We start from the raw sequence: 12,413 nt of genomic DNA, 5'->3' as shown, positions 1-12,413 counted from the left end.
AAAGTTGCGCTCCCACGCGAGCCTTTCGTGAGTTAAGCTCGTAACCTTGAAGCTTAGGCGCGACTGCGAGATCGATGACGAAGACTGCCAACTAAACTAAAGACTTAACCTTGACGGGAACCTAATCCAGCAGATGGGTGCCTATTCGTAAATACGAACCGAACCGAACCGCTGCTGCGTGACTGCTGTCGCTGAGCGTGCGGGCTGCGGCTGTGTGTCTCTGTGCGCTCATTGCGTGTTTCCTCCAGACGGAAACTCTCATCGAAACAAGGTGATGGTTCGCGCAACTTTAGGCCTACATAGGCTAACGCCTGATAATTAGCCCAGAAAGTCTATGCTAAAGTGTTCTGTACTACGGTCGAAAAAACGCAAGGTTAACCTCAAAAACCTTTGGCACCACCATCTTCGGATCACTCGCACCGAACAGCCCCCTTCCTGTGCACCCGGTCGAGGAGCAGACCCATGTTGGGAAGCCTGTGCCGAACAACGGTCGTCTCAGAAAATTCCGCCTCCCAACTCCCGTCCCATCTGATGACGCAAAAAGGCAATACCACAACCACCTTAAATCGTTTTAGCTTTTTTCCCTTCTTGTTTCTTAGAGGCACTCCCTCCCACCTTCCCGACGTTCCCTGTCCCCCAACGTCCTTGCGACGCGAGGCGAGCACACACCAGCAAGATACAGAGATACACACGCGACACCGGCAACGCGAACTGTCTCGTCTAGACATGCCCTCTATTTTTGGCTCTCCCTTTAACCCCCAGAATTTGGCTTCGCGAATTCATGCCCTTTGGGCAACTTGCGCGGCACTTTAAAATCACCCGCATCGACATGGGATGCCATCCCAGCGTCTGGTGTGTTCCCAACCATCAAAAGAACCCAAATGGACCATCCATCCCCTTTGTACCATCTGCGGGTTCGCAGGGGGTGAGCGTAGATTGGGGGCCGCGCGGAAGTGAACCTTACCCAGCTGTAAGTGCAGCGTCTCCACGGCTTGCGCGGGCAGAACCATACAAGAGTGAAAACTCCGAGGCAGATTGAATTAGATGCGTTTGGCGCCGAGCATCTCGGCCCCAAAAGAAATGCGCGAACATGGGGCATCACTAAAGGATCTTCCCCTGCGTCAAGTCTCTTCGCCTCCCCCCCGGTATTGTTCGATTAACCTATCGAACTAGCGGCGTAGTGAGATTTGGGCCACCACTGCCAGCCGGGAATCTGACAAGACGCGCGTAAGCTCCAAAGTCGACGAGTCCGGCGCCGTTCTGGGGCCATGATCGAGCCACCTGAGTATCCACCCCCACCGGCCCGAGACGACTTGTCCGGCGCCGCGTCCGCGCCGACCAGCGAGGCTGCTGTGTCCACCTCTGCAACCGTTGGGTTGGAGGTGATATCCAAAGACAGACATTGGTTCGCTGATGGGACATGTCACGCCTTGGCATGGCTTTCGCTGACGAACACCAGGAGGTGAAAGTGGATGGAGGCAGCGTCCCAGACCTCCTTAAGGGCTCCATTGAGTTCCCACTAAACCGGGTTTTCCGGCGCCCTAGCCCAGCTGGGCCACGGGCTTTGCATTCTGCTCCAAACCCATCGGCCCCGAAGATGACGGACGAAGTGGACAGGAAAATCTCGAATATGGAAATGAGTATATTGCAACTTGTTTATTTCCCCTGCGTAGCGGCACATCGCGCCGTTCAGTCCCACGTGGTTTAAATCCGTTCGAGCCGGGGAGCGCCCAAGGAAGATAGGGGAGTTGAGGCTGTGCAAAGTCGCCGCGTCTGCCGTCATCCCTCGCGTCCACCTCATTTCGGGGGAGCCTCCTGTATCTTCACATCCCCGAATCTCACCTACAGCGGGCATTGACGGCTCAATCATGTTGTACTAACGTCTATCGTAAGGGGACCAAAAAAAAAAGTGGCATTCTTTCCGAGGGAACCTTTCCGAGGCGGCGGAATAGACAATCGCTCGATGGTAGGTGGGAAATGGGACCACGCACGACCAGGACCCAGGGCCAACTCGAAACGAACTGCGATCCCATCAACTGGGTCGTGGCCCTCAAGCTTAACCCTCCTCGGCTCAACCTGCCCTCTGCACTCATTTGGCTCTCTGACCCATGCTGTCAAGATCTCACGCTTCTTTAGCGGAGCCTCCCACCAAAAGACGCACACTCGAAGGCCGTTGCCTCCCTCGTCCGCGGCTGCACACGCCCGAACTCCGTCATAACTCACAACCCATGGGACCAGAAACACTTAGATTACCATGTCGACGGGCTCGAACCTGTAATTCCCCAAGGCTTGCGTGTCCCCCCGGTGTTGATGGCGTCCCGCCGGGGATGCGACGCCTGCGCCAGTGCGTCGTTGCTGGCTTCATTCAATTCCAACCACTCCCTCCTTGCCTCCCTCCGTTTGTATCCGTCTCCCGTCTACCGTGTGGAACGCCCCAAATTCCAGTCACCATTTTTTGTGGGAATAATTGGGGAGGCCGTAACGGGGGGATTGGTCCTTCTCGCAGCTCCAACCGCTCGCGTTTTTCTCGCTTCTTGCATCTTGCAGCGTTCCAATTCTCCACTGTATTTCCTCATGGAGTAAGAAATACGGCAGCGTGCCGTTCAAGGGTTTACGTCTCAATGATACATACAGTGGCCACTCTCGCTAGAAGGATTCGAGGGTTGGGAAAAGTACCAACTTGAGCAAAGAAGCGCCGTTGTGTGGCGCTCCGATGGATATCTCATCGTTGAACGGGGTTGGACGGTCGACGGAGTGTACTCTGTACGTATTGTGACAGTCGATCAAGACGTATGTCAAGCATGCAATGACAGGTGTGTCTTTACAACCTCAAAAAGACAGGTCCATATTTCGGGGCGAAGCTTTGAATAGACTCGTCCGTCAAGGGCGATGAAACCGCAAATCAAGACTTGGCATCCCAACGTACGCTCTCAATCCTTCAATAGGAATCGCTGGAAACGAGTCTGCAATCACGAGTCTTGGCTCAGCGCCTACCGGGTGTCTATCACAAACCGCAGCTGACCACTGGTCAAACAGATACCAAGAAACGAACCCCCAAGAAAGACGCGTAGGCCGGGGGGTGAACCCCCCTGAAAATGTTTCCAAGAGGTGAACGTCGGGTTGGCATGCTGCTGCCAGCTGCAGAGCCAAACTGAAAAAAAAAAAAAGCACCAAGGGAAATCCGCCCTTGTCTTGGCGAAACCAATGAGGAGGCCATCGCAACAGTGAAGGGGGACATGAAATACGACAGGAATAGCAAAATTGAGTGAGGTTAAATCCACCGGGCAAGAATTCGCGACAGACCATCGGCCGCCAAGCCTCCTTTATTCTGTAAATCTCTCCTAATCCTTCCCTGCCGCCCGTCTAACCCGCGCCGTTCGGCCCGCCAAGACAACCCAAAATGCGTCCTCTGTTTGCAATCTGAAGCAAGTTTACCCTGCCGCCCCTTGCCGATCCCCGCCCAGACGGGGGCGAGGGTCCCAACTCAAAACGCAAACGAGGCAAGCTTTGACGAAACGGTAAAAGACCGGTGCTCCGCGTTGGCAGTCTGCAGTGGGTGGGTGGCAGCCTGTAGCCTGTAGCCTGCCAGTGGGTGAAGAGAGACAGACAGAGGCACATCACACCGTAGCCAGTTGATTACCCAGGGGCAAGAATTGACGATGCTTGGTGGGCAAGGCCCCAGAGAGCTAAGACTTGAGCGAAGTCTCAGGAGGGCGAGTGCAGGCGAAAGATCCACGGCGGCTAGCGCACCTTGCACCTGGCACCCTGCCCATCCCACGGAATGCGACCACTGAACCGTGCTGTTGGCCGTTGGAGCTCGGCTTTACTTGCGCTTTTCTCCAAACAAGCCTGACGACAGGAGACTTGGCTCCGTCCCAAGTATTTGGCGAGTTGCAATCGGACTTTTCGAGATGCGGAATACTGGAGAACGCGGAGACGCTGGGTCTCTTTTTCTGTCTTGTTACTCTGCCAAAGATAGATGGCATGCGGGATTCGAAACGGTTGCTCCTGGAGGTTGGCGTTGAATCGTACGCCCTCTCATCACCGATTCATGGGCGCCTGAGGGGGGCATCGGAAGACGCCCGATTGATTGTCTTCACGGTAGATGTCGATCCAATCGAGAGTCTACAGAGAGGTGACAAGTTCACTAAAGGCCGATGATGGTCTCTCATTGGATTACTCCGTGCTGTTTAAGTGATACTTGGCAGGAGGTCTGTTGGAAGGGGTGTCTTCAGCGGGCGTCTGATCGCGGGCTTCTAAGCTGGTGAGCGGCAAAACAATCTAGCGTTGTTCGTATGTCGTTAAGCAAGTATCTTGGGCCTTCTACTGCTCGTGTTCATTGCCCTTAGCATGTTTGCATAGTGCTATTGACAGTGACACAGGCCAGGGCTGTCAGGTCCGCTGAAAGGGCTTCATTTCGCGCTGACTCGAAGACATGAAGAACCTACGATGTACAATGACATGAGGAAACCAACACCACTCTCATTGTCGATAATACGCAATTGTCTAGAAGTCAGCTAAGTGACAGACGGACATACGGACTTTTGGTGCGGTGTAGTTTCAATCAAACATGACATGTCCCCGGGACACGAAACCACCTGCTGGCGCGTCCATAACGGGGTGCCTTGCCGTACTTTGCCGTATTATCGCTGCATTACCATCCAAGACGATGCCCTGGAGGTGCCAGAAGAGCCTGCGTCACTACGGGATAAACTGCTCGGGCAGACGCGCCAAGTCTATTTGTCCATCGGCAATTGAAGGCTTCACAGCAGCGTTGCACACAGCTGCTTAACGCCCAGAACACCACAATTACAACCGTTTGACACATTTAGTTCATCAAGTCAAAATCACTCTACTTCAAACAGTCCGATTTTCTCCTTGCTACATTTAACCAAAAAAAAAAAAAACATCATCGTCAGTGGTTTAGTGACATACGTACATCACGGCACCAACACGCCGAACATCATCGGAACACCTCCACTCACCATCGGCAAAACCTCCCAACGCAGAAACGCAGCTCCTGCCGCCGCAAGGGCCAGCGCTCCAGGTCCGCGGCACGCTAACCGGACAATCCGCCGAAAGCTGCCTGCGTAGGCGGGTTTGGTTGGAACTGCATTGCAGGCCGCTTGGACCAACGGACGACGACGCAGGCGGACATGAAACTGCAGAACGCTGACGGCGTCTCCTAGACGTAGGTGACACTCTGTGGAAAACCAAGGGAACGAAAAAGATCGGCAGAAAATGGCTATCGCATGCCGTGAAGTGGACTGACTGATTTCGCCTTACGTGTGCATATATCGGCCGAACTATGCGCTGCTTGGTCTCATCTCGCTCAAGGGTCTTTTTTATCTTCTCACTCACGACGGAAACCTGGGACACGAACGAGCAGCCCCTGGTATCAGTCTCACGGCAGCGGGCTTAACTCCGCGGAACAGTAAGCGGGATGTTGAAGAACTGGTCACGTCAGTCGTTGCAAACCTAGCCCGCGGAAGAGCCAGCCAACATACATACTGCGTACGCCCGGAAGCAAAATAAACCTTCGCCAGGAGTTAATAATCCAACAATTATACATGAACCACCCTCAAGCCACGAGATATGCGTAAAAATAAGGTCCGCTGCGCCTCACCGAGACACATACGTACACTACACAACCACCACCACCCTACCAACAAACCCCCAAGGGTATGTGACATCTACCACGCACGCAGGCCGCAAAAACATGGTGAGAGCCGCCCAGAGGGTGAAGGAAGCCCACTTTGCACAACGAACTGACACAATCAAAAATGTGGAACCAATGGCACGGCGCTGGCCTATACGAATCCCAGCCGTCCTGCATCCTGCGGCCTTTGCCTCACCTGGAACATGAGCACCATAAAAAAAACCGTAGAGAGGCAGACAAACTGTGTGTGCATACGTCGCCCCATGCCGCCGCCAAGAACGGTATAGATAGCACTTCTGTGCTTTTGTAAGCATCACATATGCAAAGTCAGCAGCGTCGGGCATACGTAACGTCCAAACACCCTCCAAGCCAACGGTTCCCACACAACCTTCTTTTTTGACTCTCTTGCGTGACAGGCGTAAGAGAACCGCAACCCTGGCCAAACCCGTGACAAGCTTCCAGCAGACGCCTATTAAGCAGGAAATACGGACTTTATCTTTTTTCCCGCGCGCGTCGCCGGACGGGATGACGCTGTATGCTTTACGTGCCTATTTACTTAGTACTCTGTAACAAAACATGGGCCAGTTGAGGAAACCTTCTTTCTCCAGTGATTGTCTCCCCACGCACCTATCACAAAAAAACATGCTCATCCCTTCGCCGACGATCATTGATGCCAACCACCTTTAAAATCGCACAGGAGCAGACGTCGCGGTGATCCTGCTTGACTAGCGCCGCTCCAGATCTTCACCGACGGACCAGGGGCACGCTCGGGGAAGGGGACGGATGGGCGGCTCAACCAAAAAGAAAACTTAAAATAAAGCTGTATATCATCTATCGATCTTTCTAAAGGGGGAAAACGTAGCTTGCACATTATGGTAGCCAACGTCGCACGAGCTTGGAGACAGTCTTTCTCTAACGTTGTTTTTGATGAATAAAACTAAAAGCTAAGCAACCGTTAGCAGTCTACTATTTTTAATATAATAGAAGAAAAAGAAAATCTAGGTAAAGAGGGAACCCCACAAACTCCCCAAACAAGTCAACATATTCGCAGCCCATGTCCTTGCCTGCCCCGAACGGCAACAGAAAACCGTCCGTTCAAACTTGCCCCCCCCCCCCTCCCCCCCCCCCCCCCCCCCCCCCCCCCTTCATCGCATCGCCCCCACAAAACACGATACTTACACGTTCCTGAAGGGGACGACCGTCAAGTCTGATTCTTACTCAGCGCCGCCCATTTATTTTCCCACAAAGCCAAGACCGCGATGCCCCACGAACAGCCCCTGTCCACCGTCCCGCCCATGTGGGAAAATGGGCGAACTGTACTTCGTCGTGGACAGTAAGGTACAGACCACGAGATGATATCCTAAGAGGTTCGACGCCAGTACAGAAGCTTAACCCGCCGCCTCAAGGTCACGACTATCCGAACTGTAAAGGAAAGAGTTTTGAAGTGAAGCCTCACGAAAAATAAAGATAGGCACCCCCAGATGACGAACCAATACCGCCGAATGGGAACACCTCCGTCTCTCCACAGTCCCAAAAGACCAACCACAACCGTTACACGACCCTCCCCCGTCCTCCAATGCCATCCATCCACACACACACACACACTCGAACGAGGCCGTTTCATCTTCGCGTCTATCGGCAGTCAGATTCGGGTACGCACTCCCAAACTCCTGCACTCTCTTTCCCACACTCCGTTTTTTCTTCTTATTGTGCGGCGTTATGGAAAAAAAAAAAAAAAAAGCCCTTACCTAAGCCATCCCATACCTGGGAACGGCAAACTCCACACGGCGGCCGCGCGCAAATTGTATCCCTCGGCCACCGAAAGACAGAGCCCCAATGCAGGAGAACCCCTGTGGTGGACAAAGACGGCGAAAAGGGGGGGTCCCCGACGCCAACCGCAACGACAGACGACAGGACAGACACAAGGTAGGCAAGTATTCGTACCTCGACTTTTTTTTTTTTTTTTTCGTCTCATGGTACACCCTGCCACGCGGTTGATGCTTAACACGACATTGAGCCTAAAAGGTCAAAGTGAGTGATCGACGGGGGAGGGGGGGAAATACTCCGCTGTCAGTTCGCCTCCGTTTCGGGGCCTTAGCTTTTACGAGGGCAAAGACAGATAGGTTCGCTAATGTGGTTTTCTTTGCGCGTGGCACCACCCGTTCGAAACCGCTTTGCGACGTGTGGCGGCTGTCATGATCTGGGTTGGATCTCAGAGCCGTTGGCGTGGGAACTGTAAACTTGTCACGGGAGAAAGATCGTTCACGTCTGTGGAGTAGAGGCAGAAAGGTAGTTTGAAGTGATGCCAGTCTATTCCGCTGCGGTCGTAACCGGCGATTGGGGGCAAATTCTGTAAAACTATGTACTGGTTCAAGTAATGACTGTAAACGACGCAAAAACTACCGGTGATGGGAACCGTTTCTTCCCCCCGTTTTTCTGTCCGTGATGCAAAACCCAAGTGTCCTCCCCCGTGAGGTTTGTGAAATACGCAAGACCGATATCATGATCTGTGATCCGTGGTTCCCTGATGGACTGCCCAAAGTGGCTGGTCTGATGACTCCCGTACGCCGTGGCGATGCAAAAAAAAAGAAAAGGTGAAAAAAGAATCGAGGCTAGTGTAACAATGCAATAGTGGTGTCCATCACGCGTTACTCCCCTTCTTCTAAATGCAGAACTTGCGGTCCAGCATCTGGAGTGCCTTGGCGTCGTGGCTCATGCCCGCAGGACGGTCCATCGGCGGCGGCAAGCCGGCAATGGCACCCGCTGTTCTCGGGGAGCTGTTGGCGCTGCTGATGGCGTTGGCACTGCTGACCTCCGAGCTGGAGGGCGTAGGGTGCAGCAGGAGCGCCGACAGGCTGGCCTTGTTCGCCGGGGCAGGAGTAACACCGTTGGCGTCCGAGTGCGTACTCCTGGGAGGAGAGACGGACAGGGTGCGGTTTGGAGGTGTGTGGGTGATGGGGTGGCTGGTGGAGGGAGGGCCAGAAACGGCGTTGACTCCCGGCAGGGGCCCTTGAGAACCGCGGTTGCCAAGTCTGGGATCGATCATGACGGCCTGGGCTGCTTGGGCTTGCAGGTGAGAAATGCGAGGAGATTCTGAAGTGCTGCGCATCTGGATCTGGGCGAGACGCGGAGACTGGTGTTGAGGAGCGTAAGGCGGAAGGGTCTGCTTCTGGGCCGTTGGCGGTGGGAGGGGAGATCTCTCGTAAGGAGAGAGGTGGTGAGGCGGCGGCGGCGCGTGAGAGTAGTGGGGAGCTGGCACAGGCGCGTGCGAAACCTGCGGAGGAGGCAGGTGATGTTGAGGAGGTTGTTGAGGAGGGTAGGGAGAGGTGGTGTAGTGGCTGTAAGGAGGAGTGGCCACAGGCGACGGAGGCCAGTAGCCGGTCTGCTGCTGGGCGTACTGAGGAGGGTAAGGCTGGGCGGGCATCTGCTGTTGAGGGTGTTGCTGAGCCATGTAGGGCGCCTGGGTCATCATCGGTCCTCTCGTGAGGGCGGGCGTCGGGTTGCTCTCGTGCAGGCTGGACTCGGGGTACATGCCCTTCATGGGCGTGATGTGCCTCAGCTGGGGGTCGGTGCTGGGCTGTTGGAGCTCTGGTGTTCCGGGGTGCGGCCTTGAGTAGTAGGAAATGAGGTGAAGGTGCTGGCCGGTCGAAGTGGTGATGCTGAAGGACTGCTTCATCAGACCGTCCGCCTTGTATCTGTAGCCCTCAGGCTCACCGTCCTCCTGGTCTTCGTCGCTACCGCGACCAGAGTCGGGAGTCTTGCCGGCACCACGTCTGCCGCCGCCAAAGCCGCTACCGCGCTTGCCCTCCATCTCGCGGTATGTCAGGAAGCTGCCGGAAACTCTGCTGGCACTCCACGACTTTCCATCGGTCCATCTCCTCATGCCGGCTTCCCTCTCGTCCCAAACAAAGACTGAGCCCGATCGGATGGATTGGCGTTCCTTTTCTGATAGCCTGCGCTGGACGCGAGGGAGAAGGCCGAGTCTGCAAGCCTCGAAGAGCTTGATAGCGTCTGCGGGTGTCCGCACAAAGCCGTGATATGTTTCCATTGTGGTGAAGTGTGATGAAGGTGAAGTGAGGAAAGAAAAGTAGGTCTACCAAGAACCTTCAATGGAAGAAGGTGATGGCTGGACAGAACCTTTTTAAGATGAAAGTAACCCTCCGGTGGTCCTCCACGGCGGCCCCACTGGGTTCGTTTGGGGCAGGGGTGGTCCGAGTTGGTATCGGCACAAGTTGCCCTCGACTTCGTAAGATCCCTGACAAGGTGCGCCTTATGGGAAAGTCGGGTAATCCGCGGCCACAGGACAGAGTTAAACCGAATCGCTATGGTTAAAACCCTTGTGACCAGGCTGATGGTATCGGCGGTCACGCCAAGAAATCAACACAAAGTGCAAGAACAGGTGAGACGTCTCGTCAGGTTGGTTGACGGTCCAAGCTTGCCGTCTGGCGGTCGTTTAGACGGCGTTTGTCGTAGGTGTTCCTGGCAAACGCTTGCTTCGTGAAGAAACGGTGTTGCGTAGGCTAGATGACGCAAAGCGAGAGTGGGTTAGCTCCTCAGGTTCGGTTCGGCGTGTGAGGGCGAAGGCGAGGATCTCTCTCAGAGACAGGATGAAGGTGTTTCGCAGGCGGCGATGAGAGGTGATGACAGAAGCTTATTCACAACACGATAAAGTGAAGAGTTGCGGCGCATTGAGTCGCACGTCAAGCTTCGAAAGGGTGGATCTTGTAGATGAGAACGGGATGTTGGAGTTGGTGAAGAGCGCTTGCAGCAGGCTTGCGAGACGTGCCGGGTATGAGTCGAGGCTGTCTGACTGGGCTGGAGCAGCACCTGTACCATATATATCCTGATACAACACGCGCAAGCCCACACTAGCAGTCGCACCCCCCAGGCAGGCCAAGCTTTTACCGACAGGGGAGTCTGGGTAAGGGAGGGTACTAGAGTGGACAGGGTTGGCAGGGGGGAGGGGTGCGGGAGGGCGTGTGACGGCGAAGGGAAAGGAGGAGGGGGGGTGTGGCTGGCGGGGAATAAAGTGACTTTGGACTTGACTTGGGACCTCCACTCTCCAAGAGAAGAGGAGGTGACCCGAGTGACCCAAAATTCCTTCTGGAATCACCCTGCGCGCACAGCACTTGCGCCGTCACAGCCGATCCACTGAAGAAGATGACGGGGACGAGGGGGTATTGGCTCTCGACTAAACTTGCCTCTTGGACCATCCCTGAGCGGGTTGTGTAGAGAGGCCGAGATGACCGATGGCCGAGTGACACTGGGCCGACCATGGGAAAAAAGGCGATGTGCATAAAGATGAGAAGCCAGACGACTGAATAGACTAGGGACGACGATCAAGTCGTCGGAGATATGGGAGATGTGCGGTGCTAAATGTGCTTACTGGGTGATGATGCTCAGCCGAGCCGATAAGCACTGGGAAATACATCGGCTCAGACGTATGATCTGCCTTTGACAGGTCTCTCTCCGTGCTGCGTTTTTGGACGACGACGCCTGCTGCTGAGCCTGGAGTGAACTCACTCCCTCCTCTGTCTGTCCGTCTCTGCCCTTTGCTGCTGATGCCTTGCAACACCACTGGTGCATTGGGACCAATCGCTGACAGGCCCCTGCAAGGCTGCTATGGCCCCCAAAGTCGCTCAAGACGGCTGGCAAGAGGGTGACACTGGACCAGTCGAGGGAGACAAGAGGTGACGCAGGTGCGGAAGCCCAGCTCAAACAAGGAGACAATGCGCCTGATCGACGACGAAGCTTGATTACGACAAACCGAGGGAAGAGGGGCCGAGATGGGGTCAAACGGGGGCAGAACAAAAGAGGACAAAATGGATCGGTAATGATGATTGAAACGTGAAGCGCAGACGTACCTTTCACAGTGAGCAGAATGAAGTGCCGTTTGATGCCTGCCGGTGAGGCTGTTGTATGGATTGGATGGGTACCGCAGTGCGGAAAGGTGACCACGATGATGGCGGCGGCGGCGGCGATGTGGGTGCGGGTGGATGCGTGCGTCAATGTCGTGTGTCGGATCGTCGTCCAAAGTCTGGAAAGCTCGATTTTGATGGGCGTCAGGCCGCGGAATGATTATGGGGAATCTTGACACTTGTTATAAGAGCAAGACACGCGGGAGATGAACGACAAGGCCCGGTTTGCGTGTGTATGGTTGAGATGAGATTGGCTGCGGCGAGCCAGGAGCTGCCGATTGCGTGGGCTTCTTTATGCTTGATCCAGTGCCGAAAGAGCGAGTCTGTCGGCGGGCGGTTCTTTGGCGCCTCTGGGGGAGGGTGACGGGGCCACAGAGTTAACGGTCTTCAGGGATACCGCCGCAAGTCAAGGCCCGGCGGATCGGGGACATAGGACAGAAAAGGTTGGGTGCGCAATGCCGCTTTTGGGTTTGCTGGGCGTGTCTGGGATGTGACCTCGGGGCGGGTTGGGTTTACGCGGACAGGCCGTTGGTTGCTGCGGTTGTGTCTGCGGTAGAGTTGGTTGGTTGGCTGGTGGTGGTGGTAATGGTGGTCACAACGGTATCTGCCATGTATTTGCAGATGTATCCCGTAGTGGTGACAAGCTTTAGGACGGATGGCCGGTGGGTTTGCTGGTTGGACGGGAGTGAACAAGAGGCCGAACGGACGGGAATATTACTGCGTAGAGTAGAGTTAGGGATTTCCGGAGCTCCACAGTAGTCAAGTTTAAAGGACACTTGTGCAAGTGAAGTGACTGGTCAGCATGTGTAGCGTTAGCTAGCGTAGGGGAGTGTGGA

At 54.9% G+C, this 12,413-nt stretch overlaps 1 protein-coding gene across 1 annotated transcript; it reads right to left on the bottom strand.

Annotated features, from left to right (window-relative positions):
- Positions 1–8,321: 8,321 nt before the first annotated feature.
- pac2 (cAMP-independent regulatory protein pac2) lies at positions 8,322–9,707 on the bottom strand (the record flags this gene model as incomplete). The annotated part of the gene is made up of 1 exon (XM_036640970.1): positions 8,322–9,707. One exon carries the CDS (start codon positions 9,705–9,707, stop codon positions 8,322–8,324), a length of 1,386 nt encoding a protein of 461 aa, XP_036493876.1.
- Between the last annotated feature and the right edge of the window lie 2,706 nt (positions 9,708–12,413).

Source organism: Colletotrichum siamense, assembly GCF_013390195.1.
Source record: "Colletotrichum siamense strain Cg363 chromosome Unknown KSG_Cg363_contig06, whole genome shotgun sequence".
In the NCBI taxonomy this organism is placed as follows: Eukaryota; Fungi; Ascomycota; class Sordariomycetes; order Glomerellales; family Glomerellaceae; genus Colletotrichum; species Colletotrichum siamense.
This window is presented reverse-complemented; position numbering and strand designations above follow the sequence as displayed.